A 20,324-nucleotide genomic window follows, 5' to 3' on the forward strand; every position below is an offset into this window, starting at 1 on the left:
TATGTGCGGCCCATTTTAGTATTTGATTGTGTATTATATTCTCCTGCGCCAGCTTATAAAGTACGCTCCATTGTTCTGCTTGAGCGAAAAGCCTTGCGGCTGTGCTGTGGATTAGCGAAATTGGTTGCCAATAGCGTACCATATAGTCAGCTTCCCTCAATAATCTGAAGATTTCGTTTACTCACGGCGCAAACATTTTCAAATATGTAGGAATCCCCTATTAGAAGTTTGGAAACCATAACAATTTCCCAACCTGCATTATTCTTTCGAGTATACTGGCCTCGGTTTTATACACCACAGGCTGTCTTTATGCAAACATTGATTAATCCCTACTATTTGATGAATCCCTACTATTGATTAATCCCTACGTACCTACTATTTGTGATCTGTGAAAGAGTCTACAAATCATCAATGACGACATCTACCGAAACAACGTGAAACTTCTCTCTCATAATATATTAAATGGACTATTACAAGATAATTTATTGAGTTTAGCTATAAATACGACCATTGCGACAGTCGCCTTACACAGTGTGAAGAAAAATCTGGAATTGGCATTTTCGCTCCTGCTCTAGGCTCCTCATCCTCAATCAGGATTTCTGGCTTCTTATCCGTATCTCTGGCTGAATTTCTAGCTGTGGTGTTGGCCTTGCGCTAAATAAATTAATCAATACAGACGGTAGTCATAATAACGGATTCTTTACCTTTGTGTTCATCGCTCGCGACAAATAGTCGAACTAACCTTTGGCGTAAATTTCATTTTCTAGTGTCTGTCCACATAAATTTGATTGGATTGCTTTGGGTGACTGTACATAAGGTATTGTTCATCAATGAAATGGCTGGCAGTCTTGCGAGAGCGACCCTCAATGGCCCTGTGCTATCATTACTTCCAACATCACCTTACCTGACTACGGCTAGTATCAGGAGATATGCAATTATTCAAAACTTTTTGAATCCAACTATTCAGAGTGTCGACAAATCCTATTTCCTTGGCACAAAAGTTCCTTTCACACCAGAGAATCTGAAGTAATTTTTACCCGATTACGTTGTCGGGGATACCGATATTAAACTTTTATCGTGATAGGGATAGTCTGGCGTCCTCGCCTCTGTGCCCAATCTGTGAAGAAGATGGGGCTATATATCTTTTTTTTTTCTCACCGTGTTTCTTCTTTAACAAGAAAACACTTTAGAATTCTTCTTTGGTTCACTTGGTTTTAATTTCTTCCATTCTAAATACTCTTTGTCTAGAAGCTACCTCTCTTGGAAACTGCCATGAGGATGTTTGCTCAGCCGTGAAGGAAGTTGTAGCTGTTTCAGAGTTATTTCATTAAGTTCTTCATACGTTAACTTTTGTTCATTTCTTCCTGACAATTTTACTAGCTTTAGTAGCAATTGCAATTTCCTACTACCATCCGAATCTTGGCGAACCCCCACAATGGTTATGCGCTATCATAAAAGGAAAATGAAACGAAACGAAAAGATGGCTACCAATATTTCGCATTTTCCATGATTGATTTATTTCTCCTTCAATAAGTTATACATCTAGGAAATTCAAAAAGTAAGAACACAAATCCATAGTCATAATAGTATTATTATTACGGCAATCGTAACGCAACTTCTGTGATGCATGTGACATATTAAGGCGGTCACGCGCGATATGACGCGCCGCGTTCGTACTTGCGAGGACCTATCTTGCGCGTACTTCGATTGTAGTTGTGGAGCGGATGGTAGTAATGTATTCATGGAAACTGTCGGTTCACGGCCAAAAGGAATTTAAAATGGTGAACAACTTGCAGTATCATGGGGTGACGTATTATAATAATATTCAAAACTTGCTCATTTTTACGTCTATCCTTTATGTATTTTATTAACAAGTTCGTATTACTATTCCAATCTAGGTAAGGCTGACTACCTTATATTACACTTATTGTACATTATACAATATCTTATACTATATTATATATTTCATTTTCTTTGTTATTGGCTTACTTCTCATCTTCGATTGTTTAATTATTTTATTTTTTATTACTTATTTATTTGTTAATTACTTGATTTGATTTTTCAATCATATTACCACCCGGTTCGTGGCCTATCCCCCCACAGAGAGTTTGTGCCATTAATTGAGGCTTCATCGTCATCATCACCCGTGCGGCAATTAAAAGTAACTAGTTACTGCAATTCCCGTAACATTTTTTGTAACAAGCGGTGGTATACTACCGATGGAGCGACTCAAGGATGACGTGGTGAGCACACGTACTACAGCAGGCTCTCGAGGCATGCTAGTCGCTGTTTCTTGATTTTGTGAAAAATCACGGACTTTCCGCTGCTAACCGGTGTTGCGTTGTTGGAGCACTCAATAAGGAGGAGGCCGTAAGTGGGGAACGAATGTGAGACAAGTGTGATGGGTGTGGGACTGGGTCCCGACTAGGCGCAGGACGTGTGTGAAGAGGTGTCTCGGCGTTCCGTTGAAAGCTGGGGACTGAGCGACTCCGACGCCTACTCATGGCGCAGTCGCGGAAAGATAAAGGAAGCGCACTAGAACAAAAAGCAAAGAAGAACAGCTAGCAGAGCCGCCTTCGTCAGTCACTGTGACCACTGGTTTGTCTTCGCGCGAGGAAAAAAAATGGGAAGACGCCTAAGCTTCGCCTTCAGAAGTGGAACGCGATAGCATTCAAAGATCCCTGACTGCTTCGCACGGAGGAGGAGAAAACTTTATTGCTCAGTTAATCGGACTTATGGCAGGTCTGGGTGGGGCCCTCAGTCCAGGGCTCCACTGGCTCTTGCGGCTCGGAGAGCTTGGTCCAGGAAGGCCAATTGGCTCCCCTGATCCTCGCTTGCGAGTAGTGCCTTCCACTGCCGTACGAAGTCTGTGACGCTTATAAAAGGTGAATTGACGTTGCTTGGCCGAGCCGTACATTCCCACGTTATGTGGGCCAGCGTGGGTTTTGCGCCGCACCACGGGCAGGTGTCGGTGTAATATGTCGGGTGCTTCTTGTGTAAAAGGTTTAGGTGTGGGTTGAATTGGTGTGGGTATGAATTGGAACGCCAGTCTTGGGCTTGTCTTCTATTTAGTTTGCAGTGCGGAGGGCCGTAGGTCCGTCTCTCCCTCCTCTGATTTTCTAATGTGTCGCGCACTGCGGACAGTGGTTCCTCTAGGGTTCTGGCCGCTGCTCGGTCGTTGCTTCCTCGAGCTATGCGGTCTGCCCTTTCGTTCCCGTCGAGTCCGTTGTGCGCGGGGCACCACGTAATGCCGTGGTCCAGGTCCAGTCGTGAGCCGAGCATTCTTTGGGCGCTGCGCGGTAGCATTCCCCGCATGAAGAGTCGACACGCTGCCTGCGAGTCTGTAAGCACATGAGCCGACTGACCCTTGAAGTCGGCGTCTCGTATCGGCAGCGCTATTGCGGCTGCCTCTGCTGTGCATACCGAGGTAGTCTTAACCGTAGCGGTTATCGTGGTGACTCTGTTGGTTGCGGCGATCGCGTAGAAGTCCTTGCGAGTGGTTGCACTCGGGTCCGTGTAGTAGGCGGCCGGATCCTTGCCAAATCGCTTCTGCAGAGTCCTCGTCCTGGCCTGTCTGCGGCCTGCGTGGTACCTGGCACTCATATTTCTTGGTATAGGTGAGACATAGACGTGCTCCCTCAAATCTCCGTGAAAATGCGGCCGCGGCGGGCGGGACTTTATTCCACGTCCTTGGTCTTAGCTGCCCAGCGCCAAAGCCCCTACGCCACCACGGCGGGTAAGTTCGCCCAATAATTGATGAATGATTGAGAGCTTGATTCGGCCCAGTCAATAAAGAGTCTAGCGTTTTGCTGAGAGCGCAAAATTGACGGGCACCCGCCATGGTGGCATAGTGGCTTCGGCGTTGCGTTGCGAAGCCCGAGGGCGCGGGATCAAATCCCGGCCACGGCGACGGCATTTCGATAAGGGGACGAAAAGCAAGAACGACCTTGTACCATGCATTTGGTACACGTTAAAAAACGTCAGGTGGTCAAAATTAGTCCAGAGTCCCCCACTCCGGCATGCCTCATTATCACCCTGATTTTGGCACGTAAAACAGCAGAACTTCAGGTTAATTTTAAACATTGGCGGGAAAAGAGAAGCCAGGCGGACAGAATGAACGCTCTCTTTTCCCGACAATTTTTTTTTCCGATTAGCACAATGATCAATGTGGAACACCAACTACTTAACAGTTGACAGTGATATAAACAATAAAGAGAGTTTCGTAACTCAATAGCATTGCCTGGTTCTTCACCTTCACTACAACCAGAAAATACATAGCATTTCCTAAAGCTCATCGAGCAAGCCATTATCATCTCAATTAGCAAAGTCACAAAGCAGTTTCAAGCCAGAGGGTCAAAGTTTAGGCAAATTCATTGCTCTAACCATAATGGCCGCGATGTCCAAAACGTTATAGCAACTCTTTTAGTCAATAACAACGCATATATCCTTCCAGTAAAATTTGTAGGAAACTGTATCGCCTAACGGAACGCGGACACATACAAAATGGCCTCCGTATACAGAGATGTAGACCAATTATTAAATTTATTTGACTGAAGGTACTTTTTTTTGCAATATTCCTTACGATTATTACGTATTACGTAGCGTAGGATTCCTTAAATACCAATCTTTTTATTTTTTAGATATTGGTAGTGCTGCCTCCGGTCTTTTCTACCACTTAAGCAGCGGCTTCTGCGGCAGCCTTCACAGCAGCCACCTCGTTCTCCTTCTCGACCAGCTCCTTGAAGCTCTCGAGCCGCGTCAGCAGCGTTTTGTATACGTCGCGACCCTCGAGGAAGTGTACGCGTCCTTCATCACCGCGTGCCCGACAGGTGAGCTGGGCCGTGACAGCGCCTTCGCACTTGCTTTAGGAGTCGAGGAACGACTTCTGGGTCTGGTTCCTCAGGGCCGCTGGACACTCGGCACTGTCCTTGAAGGCGGCTTCAGTCTGGTCGCACACGGAGACCCTGAAGGTCTCGTGCTGAGCGAAGGAGTTGTAGCACGTCGACTCACCAGGCGAGGTGTCCTGGTTGTTCCAGTCAACGTACGATTTCTCGGTCATCATCGACTGCACGGTGAGCAGGACGCTGGACTACAGGCGCGGACGGGGCTCCTACTTGGGCTGTCCTACGTGGCTAGAGGGCTCAAGTATACAGGAATGGGAAGAAGCCCCCTTCGTACGGCGGCCCTGTCGGGCCACGTTGCTGGCGTGCAACTTCAGCTTCAACTTTATTTCGCATTGGTGATGTTAACCATAACCTTGGTGATACGAGGGTGAATCAGAAAGTTTTTGCCCCTATTTTTCATTGGCCAAAATAAGGTAGATACAGGTAATTACAAATATACGTACTGGAGACCACATACCCCAGCAAGGACTCTGAATAGTTTCTCTCCCTCTCTCTCTCTCTCGAACAGACGCAACCATGTAACTACATACCTTACACTATTTTTTCACGTAGTCCCCAGACCAGTTTAGACATTCCTATCGCAGCCGTAAATTTCATATGCCCCTGTCACCAGTCAGCGACGCACGCGGCCTCCCCAAACGCTCATTGTCATGCAAGTCTTCGTGGGCTTTAGCGAACTCACAACACTACCACCTCACACTTCTCAAAGTGAGACACCTATCCCCATACACGGGCTGCATTTCCCTGTGGGTTTAGATGGGCGTTCCTCGCTTGCTCCATAGAAAACGAACCACACTTTGTTGCTCGTGCGCCGTGGACGTGTAGTGCCACAACTGCCATCTTCAACAAATGGCAGCAGCGCCGTGCCGCTGAACTACCGGTAGATAAGGCCGGGCCGGTCCAAGAAAAGTCCACCGCTGGGAATGGATATGTTGACTTCGCATTTACAGCCGTAATTTGGCTAAAAATAAAATAGGGGCAAAGACTTTCTGATTCGCCCTCCTATGTTATTCTCCTCGGCCGAGACGAAGATGCCCGCAGGCGGCTGAGCGTTGAATTCGGCTGGGTCCTCGTTGGCCTTGAGCGTGCATGCGGTGACGGTTGATCGTAGTCGTACTGAAGTGGGTCACAGTGGTTAAGGGTTATGCATTCTTCGGCAGCGTCGATGATAAAACCTGTTAAATAAGCTACAGCGTTGTCGATGTCAGCCACATCAGTGTGATCTGGGTCTAAATGTGCGAGCTCTCGAAACAGCTCCCGTTTCGCTGTGTCGACCTTCTATCTGGGAAAATGTGAGGAGCAGCCACCTTGTTTTCTGAAACTCAACATTATTGGGAAGTGATCACTTCAGCAGGGATTCTTTAAAACGCTCTATTCAAGGTGTGGCATGAGTGTACTTGATGCTATACCTATATCGATGAATGAGTATGTTTTGTATGCCATGTTATAGTATGTTGGCTCTTTCTTATTAAGCGAACACACACTAGATGACAAGAGGAAGTCTTCAAATAAGCGTCCTCTTGCATCGCAGCGAGAATCTCCCCACAGAGTGTTGTGTGCGTTGACATCTCCAACAACAATATACGGTTCAGGAATTGCATCAATAAAGCTCTTGAAATCGGCTTTACGAAGCTGTTAAATTGGAAATATGTATATAGAGCTGATAGTAATAAGTTTAACGAAGAGCACCGCCCTTGCAGCAACTGCTTCAAGGGTTGTTAGGAGTTGTAACGGCTGGGAACACCCTTATCAACTACTAGCCACATTACCCGACGAGGCGATAGCGTCGTCGCGGTCTTTGCGAAAAATGACATGTTGCCTAAGAAAGTTTTTGTGTGTTGATTTGAGATGTGTCTCCTGGATACACAGCATCATCAGACAATATTTACGGAAGAGCTCCTTAACGCCATCAAAGTTATGGACAAGTCCCCTGATGTTCCTGTGTAATATTTGCGAGTCGATAATGAAAGGAGGTTTGAGCTGCGTGTTAAGAAAATGAAATTTAGGTTGCGGAACCCTTGACGGGCCCTGTGATATGCTGTTTTTCTTTTTCAGAGCGATCGCTAGAATCCCGCTGCTCCTTCGGCGCTGTCTGGCTGTGAGTTGTGTCCATCGCCTCGTGAGGGTCGTTGGACGCTCGCTCTTGCGAGCGGTTTGTTCAACATCGGGCCACCAGCCCAGATGTTGATGGGTCGTCCTTCTTGGATGGTGGCGCAGCACTGGCTGCATCCGCCGAGGGGCGGGTTGGCGTTGCTACCGACTCGCTGCGAACGGGCCGGACAGCCACCGGAAGCCGTTGTGACGCTGCCCCTTGACGCGCCACTTTCCGCAAACCTACTCTTCGGCAGATAGGATACCCTCCCGTGTGCCTCTTTAAACGATATGTTCTCTTTGACTTTTAGTGCCCCAATTACTTTCTCTTTCTTCCATGATGGGCAGGACCGCGAGTATGCGGCGTGCTCCCTATCACAATTTACACACCGTGCAGTGTTTTCGCAGATCTCAGAGGTGTGTTCTTGGGCACCACACTTAGCACAAGTCAATCCGCCTCGACAGTTCTGGGAACTGTGGCCAAATTATTGGTACTTAAACATCTCAGGGGGTTAAGCACGTATGGCCTGACACGGATCTTGACATACCCGGCCTCAATGGTCTCGGGTAGCACACTTGTTCCAAAGGTAAGAATGATATGTTTGGTCCGAATTTCTTTTCCGTTGCGCCTCATCTTAATTCGTTTTACGTTAACCAGATTTTGTTCCTTCAGTCCTTCCAAAAGTTCTTCCTCAATGAGCTCCATCATGTCGTCGTCTGATATTACACCTGGGATGGTGCGTGTTCATGGTACGGTGAGGGGTGACCGTAACTGGGATTTGTCCAAAAGAAACAAAATTACGTAGCTTTTCATACTGCTTTTTATCGCGGAGCTCCAAGAGGAGGTCACCGCTGGCCAACTTCGTAGCCTGTACCCTGGGCCTATAGTTTCGGTCATACATTTAGAAACTAGAAACGGTTAGATCATGATCCTCACGGTCTTCTCTGGTTTATCACTGTGTTCTACATGGTAGCGTGAGAAATTCTCTCTTTGGTGGCCAAGAAACTTGAAAACGTCTTCGGTGTGCCCCGTAGCTGGGCGTCGAGGGAATGAACTTGCCATGCATGGATTCTGCTTCGGCAGTAACGCCAGCCACCCACCATGGAGCCCAACAAGGGGACGCCGGAGAAAGTGTAAAACAAACCCTCCAGACTCCCGCTGAACGTTACTGTTATGACCTAATATGACATAACCTAGATTGATTACGTCACACACAGTTAACCTTCGCTGCCTAGAAAATCGGAAGTTAAAGAGAAGACAGGAAAGATTGAAAGTGAAAGAGAAAGACGAAGAGTGAACAGGAAGACGGGAAAAGGCAACTACAGATTTCCCTGGGGTTGGTCAGTCCGGGGGTGCCGTCTACGTGAAGCGGAGGCCAAAGAGGTGTGTGGCCTCCGCCGAGGGGCCATAAAGGCCCAAACGCTCGGCATCGGCTCAGTCCACAGGATCCCCTTTTCCCTTTACACGGCTACATGCGGGAAGGTCCAACCCTCGCGTGCTCGGGTACGTGGTGCCTAAACACACCAAACGCCTGTCTACCCTAAAGACATTGTTATTGTGCACAAGCTTTCCGCTGAGCGGCTGGATGCAAATTGCTAGTTTTAGCAGAGCATTGATTATGACCCGCTTTAGTTTCACGCGCTCAGGCGCTGCAAAGAACGTTATATAATTGCGCATTTTTCATAAGCGCATCGCGCTGATACGGTAGCGGCGCTGAGTGAGCTTTTACTGCGCTAGTATGGACTAGGTACGCTATCTAGACATGTTGCGCAGAACTACAGAGAAACCAAAGCGGACGCACTGCCACGCTCCGCTCAGTCGGTTTGGCAGCGGAGAACAGCGTACATGCATTCTGCAGCAGGCATTGTGCGGAAGCGCACTACCGTGTTCGCTGAGCGGCTGACTGCAAAGCGTTAGCTAGGATATACATGTGTGTCGGAGTGGAGCGGACCACGAGCGCTCAGATAAACCTCTCTAATAATGAAGCGACAGACGACAGTATTCGTTTTCCTTTGCATTTTATTTTTCTCCTTAGTTTTACAGAGGGCAGAACAGCGTGAATGTGCTTGAATGCTCATGGGCAGCAGGACTTTTCTTTCTTCAACGCCACGAAATTTACGCGAGGAACACGGAGCCTACCAGCTACCAGACGGCTTCACTTCCCGCCCATCTGACACGGCATTCGGTGTACCGACACAGACGAGCTGGAACACACAGGTCTTCCATCGCTCAGCAAGGTTGCCCGCTTCCTCCCGACTTGGAACTTTGTGCGCATACCCTGCAGTGTCGCCACTAGATTAGCCTTAAAATGAACAAGAAAAAAATGTACAAGCATTGCCCATTTCAGGAGTGAGTCGTTCCTTGTGGTCCTCGGCAGAAATGTGGACTGGTCGAAAAAGAAAGGAAAGAGGCTCGGTCAATGCTTGTCTTGTGCCCATTCTGCTGTCTTGAGAAGCAGAATCCACAATTGAAGCTGCTCCTCGCTGTCATAGGTTCCACGAACAAACTCCTCGTACCTGCAAGATCGTACGTGCGATGATTAGCATATGGTACATATACCGTGGCGAGATGGAAAAGACGCGCTGTAAGGGAATTCGAAAACGCAGCGTTGGTGCACGATTGGAGCGGATATACATCATGGTTAACAGCACGGAACCAACACCGCCTAACTTGAAGGTTTGCTGCCTAGAATATACTATAGTATGGAAAGTGCTCAAGCAGCGCTCTTTCAAACTACACCTCAGGCGTCGAATCGCGTGAAGTAGACAATAAGCCAAAGCAGCGACAACGACGCGATTGGCGGGCATACGTACTTATCTTCTGGCAGACACTTGAGTTGCATTAGCACATTCATGAGGCACTGGCACAACTCGTCTTCCTCTGTGGGAAGGTTGAGGTAGCCCTTACTAGCCCCGGATGGATCCGTGCTGATGAGGACCCAGCGCAGCATTTCCATGCGCTCACGGCTCGGCTGGAGGAAGACGCGCCTGACGTCCTCGTTGTCGCCGCGAAGCTCCAGCGCGTCCAGCAACAGCGACACGTTGCGGCACTTGGCGAGTTCGGGCATGTCTCCAGATCCGCTGGCCATGACTTCGGCAAACGCTTTGTCTTTCTTTGTCCTTTAGGTGGTAGAAGCAAAAGGTTATCAACGCGCAGTCTTACCGCGCAAGAGGTATTTCTTCCTTAATTGCCCCGCGACGCACGACGCGTTCGGCTGCGTGAACAGCGGCACGTTGGAACGGACCGAGAAGGACAGGACGACCCACGCGTCTCGGCAGAGAGACGATGTAACCTCTGCGGATGGAACGACACAATCGCGCAGTGTTCGAACGGTTCGAACGGGATCTCTTGCGCGAGCGACGCTGCGCGCGCCCACCGTACGTGCATCGTGCTCGTGCACGAGCTCGATCAAGTAAAAGGTTTCGACATCACTTACTTTCGGAGATTCTACGTTTATTCGACGTAGCGTGCCTTTTTCTTATTTACTCATTTATTTATTTAGCTGCCGTACATTAATTTATGTGACATCCAGAAGCAAAGCTGAAAACAAAACTGAAACCAAACTAAATCTTCGTTTTTCGCCGATGGCGTCGCTGATGTCGTCTTACGTCATAACATAATACGAGGCGGGCAGATCGAATTCAAACGGGAGCGTAGGCATGCGATGTTCTGACGAAGTCGCGAAGCTCCTTTTGTAGTGATTACTGTCGACAAAGATCAAGGAGCACAGCCTATCACTTCCAGAAACTTTCACTTTGTCTTCAAATGTCTATACTAAGTGCCCCCGCGGCATGGAGGTCGAGCAGTTTTACGGTTGCTACCTACTCTACTGCACTAATCCCAAGTACAAGGGGCACACTTACATCGGATTCACAGTTGACCCAAACAGGCGGATTAAGCAGCACAATAAGGGATTCAAGGCCGGAGGAGCATGGCGCACGAGCCGTAAAGGTCCATGGTGAGCCGAGATTGTTCAAAAAGACCAGCTCCAAAAGCGGTTACCTTCGTCTGTGCATATGACTTGCGAATCGCATCCATGGTCAGCAACTTCACTCTCGGCGTTATCGAGAGTGAAGTCACTCGACTTGTAATGTTAAAGAGTGAATTGCTTGTGTCATCAAGATCACGAAGTAGCGCTCCTTGGGGTGGCGCCGTGAACTTCCAGGTCCAGGTCACATACTAAATGCCATTTTCGAGGTGTACCTAATCTCCTTTCTTCTTTGCTTATTATACGTATAATTCCCAGAGAAAACTGCCAAAGCTAACCTTGTTCACGCCTCAAATCACAAATATAGGTGCTGGCCTTTTTCTTATTCGTAATATGGTGACAGAGTATGAAAATAAACCAGTTAGACCAGTTAAGCATTTTCACCTGTTAGGCTGCTTTTAATTCTGCAACTATGCTGAAACTTGAATAATGCATGCTGGTACTACAGTTTGAGAGCACGACGTGCATGCAATAGTGCATGCTGGTTAATACAGTTTGGGAACACGACAGTAATGACACTTTGTTATAATCACATTGTTTGCAATATATAGGTTGACAAATGTCGCAGAATCTCGTTTAATGCTATATGTAACTGCACAGCTCGCTAAGTGTACGTGCCGCGAGCACGTTTTTGTTTTGTTTCTGCTGGTGACAAGCGAAAACTTATTCCCGCAATGTGAGCGACACAGAAATATAAAGTGAGGAGACACTAATACGTCAATATATGTGAGGAGGTCTAATATGTCGCATTTTCATTGTTTCAGGGACATGGCACTGATTGTACATGGCTTCCCAAATGAGATATCCGCCCTGCGTGTACGTCTTTCTACATTGTGTGCCTTTTATGACTAAACATGCAGCATTATGATAAAAACTAAAAGTGTGAGCACCTATACAGCAACATAGTGTGTACACATGAAGAATAAGCACACTAAAAATGACCTTGGGACTCGTTCCTTAATTACCACTTTTTCAAACAAGCATGGGCTTTATAATCATCAAGGTGCTTTCTTGCTTCATTGTTTACTCTGCTGCACTTTTTACTGGTGAATGCTGCCTTGCTCTATTATTTACATGTAAAATACCTCCTTTGGTTAGCGTATATAGCTGTGTACTTATTGGAAGGACAAGGAGAAAATTGTACATTCACTGAAAGCTCTAATGGACTCATCAGCACAAATATATTTTAAGTTCCTCATCTGAATGCCCTTTTTGTCATGCTGGACTTATATGTATGCTAATAGCTAATATCATAGATTTCTTGGAATATGATACATGCAGAGTGCAATTGATACAGCTGATACTCATTTTAAATGGCCTCAAATTGCACATTGTGTTTATTTCTGAACTGCAGTTTGAGTGGGCTTGGCAACACCCAGATCGATCTCGCCGGCTCAGCCACGTGGGGAAGAAGCTTCGCACGGAAAGCCGTTTCGCATATGCTTTCAGGGTCGTCTCTCATATGCTCAGAGCTGTCCCATGGGTTAGACTGCCACTTACAATTCAATGGCTCATTGAAGACTATCAGCTAGACTTCCAGGTGAGTGTGAACCTTGCGCATGGGTTCAACTGATGCACTTTTTGCAACGAGGCACGGCAGCTTGAAGCAGCTTGGCTTCATAAAAAGGCTTGTGAGCGTGGCCAAGATAATGTAAAACTGTTCCACCATGTTTCTCCAAATCTGCCATTAGCCCTCTGTGATTGGTCAAAATTTCTTATGCTATGCTTGGACAAAAAAATGTTGTCTACTCCCAAAGGGCTAATTGCTGATTTGGTACGAAAACGGAGAAGAACAGTTTTATGTTATCCCATCCCAGCACTTCCCAAGCCGGAAAAGTCGGCACACAAAACAATAAATTGTAGTTAATATCAAACTTAGTGCAAACTCTGCAACATGCAAGTACAAAGCTAAGCGTGCGAAATCAGTCAAACGACTTATCGACACTCATATCAAAGAGTGTCGCACATTTCATATCAATTAAATTTGTCCAAGGCCATCGCTGACCCTGGCGAGCGCACTCTGCATGCATATGCTTTGCCTACGGTTGTTCATATCAGCGTGTTCCTTGAGCTGTTCCATTGCTTGCTTACAAAGCCTTGAATGTCGCACTTCCTTTGGAACGTGTGTAACATCACATGAAGAATCCTTTGCGAAAACTGCAGTCACTGAATTACACATACTTGTAAGTGTAGCACTGTCATGTAGTGACGGTTGTGCATTAATCGCTTCTGTCAGGAGCTGACATTATTTCGGTAATATCCAAAAGCTGTGCAAGAATGCACTGTATGAGCTGATGCTGATTATCGTGTCATGCTTATGGGTACCACAAATGACTGCAGAATGAGTGGGATTGATTATGGCAAGTTTCAGGAAGCAAATGATTATTTATAGTTTGCAGAACATTCCACACCTATCCTACACCAGGGATTAACCTCAGGTGATTGACTTAGGAATTGCTACTTTGTATAAAAACACTTAAAAGATTTGTTGGCGGCACCTATAAACTGTCATTCTCAGTCAGTCATACTTAGCCTTAGATGCAGATTACAAGGCTGTTTTGATCTGTGCCCTCAGGCAACTGTTTCATTGGAGGCTACAATACGGGTGCATAATTCCAGGGACAGGCCTGGCAGCTACTCTGTGGACATGCCCCACTCAGTGGAACTTGAACTGTCGCAAACGCATTACAATATTGACTCCGACACACTGCATGTCTCAACTACCTGTACGGTCAGTGAAGCCAGTGCTGGGCTAAGCAGTTCATAAATGGCAGTTCACCTATATCATTAAAAAAATTCATATATATTTAGAACATTCTACCAGTATGCATTCTAAGGGGCCTAAACTCAGAGGATAACAGATTAACTTGAGAAAAAACAAAAAAGAAACTGAGGACCGTTATCAGCCAATTATGCAATGAAAGATGATAGGTGTAAAATTGAAAGTCAGGTATGTGTGTATCTAGGGAAGATGTCCTGACCCCCTCCCCCTACCCATTAAAACTTATGTGTGCAGTGCCAGCATGCGACAAATGACAAACTCATGAAGTTCTTCCCAGCTGTTACTGTCCTTTTGCTCTGTAGAGACAACAACACTTTATTGATTATTGAAGAGAACCCACCAGCAAATAAAAAACTCGCTCTAAAGAAAGGTGGCACAGACGTTGCCCACGGCTCTCCCCACCAACCTACATCAAACCTTCTACAAATCCTGTTTGACGTTGACTATATTAACGTATATTACGTTGACCATTCACTATCAGAGTGCACACAGCTGGCCTGCATACGTTAACTTTAAAATATTCTTGTTCCTTTTATGTCAAGCCAGAACTAGCATAGAACTGCATTATTACTGTCTCTGTATGCCACAGGAAATCGGTTGCATCGTGGCCTGCACAGAATTAAAGTGTAGAAAAAGTCATGCTGTAATAAAGAACGGATGCTCGTAGAGAAAACAGAAGGAGGGTGAAGTTTGAGCACGCCCTCGATGCTCGACTCAGTCTCTCGCGTTTTTAATAATATTTTGGTGCCGAAAATTGCGGAGATGTCTTATTCTCTTCGCATGCATTGAGGGGCTCTCTACTCTGCGACAAGTGGTGAGGAATGACAAATACAGATGTGAATATTGACTCCCGTGCAAGTCAGCTGCAAGATTGCATACAACTTTGATTAATGGATCATCTAAAGACCAAGCGAGCGGCCCGGTGAGCGCAAAACACAGGGATCATTCAGGAAGCCAGGTCTCTTCTGAATGCGCCCAATGTTGACATCCCCAAGCTTAAAGCTATGCATGACTGTCTTTCTTCAAGTAATGACATGCCCTCAAAAATTGATGATGAGACCGCAGATCACATACCAGATGATGAGTTAGAAGTGGTATATGTTACTACTGGTGACTACAACGACCACGCAATCAGCATGCTTGCTGAAATAACTGGTCGGATTCAGGCATTGGAGTGAGCTGAGTGAGCCCATGGTACCCCTCTGCAATCACCATCTGCGCAGCCTAACGTCACGGCTAATGCTGCCTTAGCGCACAGTTTTGGTCGACCGAGTCTTCTAAAGCTTGATATGCCACCATTTAAGGGAGACATAAATCAGTGCACTGGATTCTGGCAGCAGTTCCAACAGACAGCTCATTTAAATAACGCCTTCTTATCAACGATGAACTTCTTTTATTTACGACTATCTCTCGCTGGAGAAGCCACTGCGGCAATTGCAGGATTGCCAACATCCGAGTCTTGTTATGATGATGCTGTCGATATACTCAAGGAGCGCTTTGGTGACAGAAACAGAATCGAGCAGCATCACCTAAATGCTCTAAGGAACATTGGCCGTGCTAAACTATGTAACGATGTGCGAGGCCTCAGACGTCTGTATGATGCTATGCAGCTACACATTCGTTGTCTGAATTCTGTCAACAGGCCTACATGAAATTTCTCGGCAATGCTTATCGACATACTGCAAAAGGCTTTACCATACGACATCGTTCTTGCATTTACTAGAGAGAAGCAAACTGAAGCATTGAGGAGGGACTCATCAGACAACACTCAAGTTGTATCAGAATCCGCTTCAGCAGCGGCTTCCTCGGATGCCAAGCTCAGGGAACTACTGGCATTCATTTGTGTCGAGTTGAAGAGTCGTGAGCATTGGGAACAAGCTGAAACGACAGTAAGAGGTGCCACAGCTTTGGTTTTCCATAATGCATTTGTGAAGAAAATGGGCTGTTTCTTCTACCACTCGGAGAAGCATGGCACGCGTGCTTGTAACAGCGACCTCTCGCTGACTGCAAGGAAGGATAAGCTCTCCAAGGACAACAGAGATTTTCGCTGCACATCCAGAAGTCATCAGGTGCAAACCTGTCAAATTAAGCTGATGTGCTCATCTTGCCATGGAAGGCATGCAACAAGTATGTGCGATCCCTTGTAACGGAAAACGTGTGTCGATCCAGAGGCATCAGGAAGATGCCCAGCAGCATTTGTCTCCCCAGAAACATCAATGTCTCGCTCCAGAGGGCTGTCGAGTAGTGGACAAAGAGTGAACGGTAAGGACAAGGAAGTATATCTGCAGTGTTTTCGTGCTTTGGTCATCCACAACAAGCACCTCTGTGTCAGCAAGGTTGCTGAAGTACATCCGACCTGCATGGGACTTCCGACATTTTCCTTCTATTATGTAGACTGACTCTACTATTCTTCTCAGCTGGATCTGAGGAAGTGGGGTTAAACTGAAACTGTTTGCCAAGAACAGAGTGAGGGAAATTTCAAGTGTAACAATCCCTGAGCAATGGCGTTACTGTCCAGGACAGAAGAATCCGGCAGACATGCTCGCACACGGCGTATCTGCAGACTCTTTTGGAAACCCGCATCTGGTGGGGTGGTCCAGAATTACTCATGCAAGTGAGTTCAGAATGGCCTGCAGAGCCAACTGTAGTATCTGAGGAAAAGGTTGAGCTAAGATCTGAGCCTACAGTGTTCAATGACCTCGTACATGCCCAAAAGGAAGATGACATGTTCATCGACTTGATGAGATTCAGTGGTTTACAGAAGTTACTACATATATCACTGCGCTAGTATTACAGTTCCTTTGTATATGCCATCATACGCAAGAACCCTGGCGAGGAAGGAAAAATTTCTGCAGGAGAAATTAGGCAGGCTGTATAATTGCGGATTGTTTGGGTCCAGAGGAAAGTTTTCAAAGACAATATCTGTCAGTTGTCACTCGGGAATGCCACTAACAAGAATTCTGCACTGTGAGATCTGCATAGATCCTTTGGTTCCAAAGGAGAACTTCCCCTTGGCAGATGTCTTCAAGAGATGGATGGTACCTACCAGAAGAAACATCATGTCATTGTTCCATGTAAGCATGCATTTACATGACTGATTGTGACAGATGCACACTGCTGTGTTTCACATGGTAACATCTCAAGCACAATGGTGCAAGTACGACGAACATTTTGAGTTATACAGGCGGGGCAATAGGCCAAAAGAGGGATCAGTGCCTGTTTTTCTTGTGCAAACAACGCAATGCAAAACCAACAGATGTGAAGTATGCTCCTTTGCCCGTAGACAGGATCAGAATGTCTCGACCCTTCGAACATGCGGGAGTAGATTTTGCAGGCCCGCTTTACACAAGATAAAGGGAGCTTCAGTCTGGCGCCACTAAGTCTTTCGTTTTGCTTTTCACTTGTGTGAGTACCAGAGCAGTGCACCTTGAACTGACTAGTGGCCTGTCACCAGTGGCCTTCCTCCTTGCGTTTTGCAGATTTCTATTGCGCAGAGGAGTTCCTCTATCTATTCTGACAATGCCTTGGCATTCAAGAGAGCATCACGGGACTTGCAAGACTTCTGGAGCACTATGAATGGCTCACCTTTTGCCATTTTCCTTGCTTCCCATCGCATCAAATGAAAGTTTATCGCACCGAGTGCACCGTGGTGTGTGTGGGGGGGGTGGGGGTGGTTTGGTAGGAGAGATTGATAGGGTCAGTGAAGTCAGTGCTGCACAAGACACTTGGAAAACACACGCTTGATAGCGAAGAGCTAACAGCATTACTGGTGGAAGTGGAGGCCGTAAATCTAGACCACTAACCTATACGTACACGGACGCAAGAGAACTTGCTGTGATCTGTCCAGCAAATTTTTTTTAGTCAGAAAATCTGAACTGTCAGTTGGCTGAACTGGAGTACGGTGGCGAGGAATACCAGAGCCGAATTTTACAGACAAGCCAAGAAGACCTAATTAAAGGACTACAATATAGGAATCAGCTTCTCAAACATCTGTGGCTCGTTGGAAGAGTATCCACTCGAGCTTCGTTCGCTTCATCATTACTCAGCAGCGACAAATAAAGGCCTAAAGGTGGATGACATAGTGATTGTCGAGGAACCCATTGCCTCACAATGCATTTTGTCACTCAGAAGAATGACCGAGGTCTATCCTGGGCATGACGAATTGGTAAGAGCCTGCCAAGCTCAAACTAGGGACGGGAAGTTAACAAGACCTGTGCAAAAACTGTACAAACTAGAGGTGACATCTGTTTCTTCGGGCCGGCAGAATGCATTAAAAAAATGCTATAAGAAAAAATGGCCGCTCATAGACAAGAGGGAAGGAGGATAAAGTTCGAGGGACCCTCAGCGTTCAAGTCAGTCTCTTGCGTTTTTAATAAAAGCGACGTGATTGAATGCCCAACACTTGTTGTTTGAAAAGGAAATGTTGGTAAGCAAATAAATGTGTTGTTGTTGTTGTTGTTGTTGATAAGCATCTGTGCAGTCAACATAATCAATCACCATATCAGTCAAACCCCCCCGCCCCATTGAAAAAAAACCTGGACTTGCTCCTGGAACCGGGGATACAGCAGCATAGATTAGAGAACAAGCAGGTGGTGTGTATCGCTGCAGATGTCCCCCCATAAAATGTGGCCACACCACCAGCACAACTACATTTTAGCGCATCCCAACTGTCTGTACACGAGAGAGAAAGGCACCTTAACCATGGAAGTTGGCATGTGGCCCATTCTCGTTTCTGTTTCCTTTGCTAGACAAATAGATCTTGTTGGTATAAATTACACAGCGTAGCTATAGCTGATGTTTTAGTTGAGATTAATACGAAGGTTAAGTGAAGTTGGACACGACACGTGATGTGCAGAGCAGACAACCGGTTGTCTGTTAGGGTAGCAGAATGCATGTACAAAGGGAAGAAAAATGCAGTCGAGGCCAGCAGGGGATTCGGTGTTGCCTTGAAATTAGGAAATTTACTGGTCTAGGATGGAATTGGCTGATGTAAGATAGCAAGGGTAATTGGAGGTTGATAGAAGAAGCCTTCATCTTGTAGCGAACACAAGATAGGCTGGTGGTCAAGTCCAGCTTCACTTCCAGCTACTCAGGAAAGGCTTTCTGGTTTCTTTTTCTCCACTATGACGTGCTTGCTTCACTTGACCCGAGGTCAATAGTCCTAGGCTGTGCAGTACATTTAGTCACTCCCAAAATGACTTGCAAGTAATGGCTGTTGGTGTGTTGCTGACGTCAAAAGGCTTTAGAAGGTGTGGGAGCTCCAACAAAAGAAAAAAAAAAATATCTGGTCTGTGGTGCATTACTGCTATACCTTTGCAGCCCGACTTGAACCCACCACTCCACATGGCCATCGCATATGGACCAGTCAAGGCTGTTCGTGCTCCTGCTGTCCACGAATCTGTTCACTGTGCCCTCTCAATACCAGCGTGCACGGTGTGTGGTGAGCTGGTTGAGCGAAGGAGAAGCTTGGTCGAGTGCCCGTACCCCGAATGCGGTGCCGTTTCTCACCTCTGCTGTCTTGCTAAGATTTTCCTCAAGAACGAGTGCAATCAGACCATACCCGTGAGTGGCTATTGCCCCGGCTGCAACAACTGGTTGCTCTGGGGTGAACTGGTACGTCACAACAGGCGCAACTACATGAAGTCGAAAGCTGTCCCCCAGACTGTTGGATATTGAGTGAAATGATAGGCCAAACCAATGACTCACTCTATGGATAAAGCACGACTTACCTCACCGGCACCGAACGTAATGAGGCGCTCAATGGCTGCTCTGACTGGCCACTTGAAGTGTGATTCGGTGCCACGCCAGGCTTCATCCGTGGCCTGTACTGACAATTTCGTTCGTGTGAATGTGCTTTGAGTGTTGTCATGTTGTGTGTTGTACATAGAATTCAGTTGAGACTTTTTAGAGACATGATTTTGGCAGACTGTGGATTGACCGATGATTTGGTTGTTTTAGTATCATTATTTTTATTACGCTACATACATAGCTCACAATTAAGACTATTTAGAGAAATTATGTTTAACAGATGGTGCAAATGACTAATGGTTTCGTTGTGCCATTGCCATTCTATTATGCATTTACTTTGGTTGCATACGTAATGCATTTTAGAGAAATGATTTTGACTCTGCGGTGAAGCCCCTCATGGTTTTGTTGCAGTGATGTTTTACATATATATATATATATATCTATATATATATATATATATATATATATATATATATATATATATATATATACACACACATAGTATACACTAATCTAAAATTATTAGTTAGTTCATATTATACTACTATGTATGAGTCTAAACAAGACAAAGATTTCGCAGGAAAATGAAAACTTGAGGTGGTCAACAGTAAGCCAAACAAGGATGTACGAATTGTAGCTGGCAAGATTGCAAGGCATATCCACTTGGAGCAAATTGTGAGGATGACACCAGTTTCAGGATATGTGTCATTAAATTTGAGGCAAAAATGCGCCGTTGTACCTACCTTTTCAATAAAATGCCGTTTTATCCATTTAAGCACCAAGTTAACCGGAACACTAATGTATTCCATC

The 20,324-nt window shown here is 46.1% G+C and overlaps 2 protein-coding genes across 2 annotated transcripts; one reads left to right on the forward strand and one right to left on the reverse strand.

The window, feature by feature from the left end:
* Nucleotides 1-8,997: 8,997 nt before the first annotated feature.
* Nucleotides 8,998-10,385, reverse strand: LOC126541391 (uncharacterized). Its single transcript, XM_050188159.3, has 2 exons — nt 9,810-10,385; nt 8,998-9,512 (listed from the first exon to the last, which is right to left on the reverse strand). The coding sequence occupies exons 1-2, from the start codon at nt 10,082-10,084 to the stop codon at nt 9,413-9,415; spliced, it is 375 nt and encodes a 124-aa protein (XP_050044116.1). The 5' UTR covers nt 10,085-10,385; the 3' UTR covers nt 8,998-9,412.
* A 243-nt stretch (nt 10,386-10,628) lies between these two features.
* slx1 (Nuclease slx1) lies at nt 10,629-19,899 on the forward strand. Its single transcript, XM_050188148.3, has 4 exons — nt 10,629-10,954; nt 11,749-11,800; nt 12,339-12,524; nt 19,086-19,899. The coding sequence occupies exons 1-4, from the start codon at nt 10,788-10,790 to the stop codon at nt 19,440-19,442; spliced, it is 762 nt and encodes a 253-aa protein (XP_050044105.1). The 5' UTR covers nt 10,629-10,787; the 3' UTR covers nt 19,443-19,899.
* Nucleotides 19,900-20,324: the final 425 nt, after the last annotated feature.

The sequence above is a fragment of the Dermacentor andersoni genome, chromosome 3 (assembly GCF_023375885.2).
Source record: "Dermacentor andersoni chromosome 3, qqDerAnde1_hic_scaffold, whole genome shotgun sequence".
NCBI classification, from domain to species: Eukaryota; Metazoa; Arthropoda; class Arachnida; order Ixodida; family Ixodidae; genus Dermacentor; species Dermacentor andersoni.

Excerpts from the sequence above, each read along its gene's own strand:
- LOC126541391 (XM_050188159.3), bottom strand. The coding sequence starts at position 10,084 with ATGGCCAGCGGATCTGGAGACATGCCCGAACTCGCCAAGTGCCGCAAC. Across the intron at positions 9,513-9,809 it reads AAGTGTCTGCCAGAAGATAA|GTACGAGGAGTTTGTTCGTG; the intron begins GTACGTATGCCC and ends ACGATCTTGCAG.
- slx1 (XM_050188148.3), top strand. The coding sequence starts at position 10,788 with ATGGAGGTCGAGCAGTTTTACGGTTGCTACCTACTCTACTGCACTAAT. Across the intron at positions 10,955-11,748 it reads ACGAGCCGTAAAGGTCCATG|GGACATGGCACTGATTGTAC; the intron begins GTGAGCCGAGAT and ends TCATTGTTTCAG. Across the intron at positions 12,525-19,085 it reads ACTATCAGCTAGACTTCCAG|CCCGACTTGAACCCACCACT; the intron begins GTGAGTGTGAAC and ends ATACCTTTGCAG.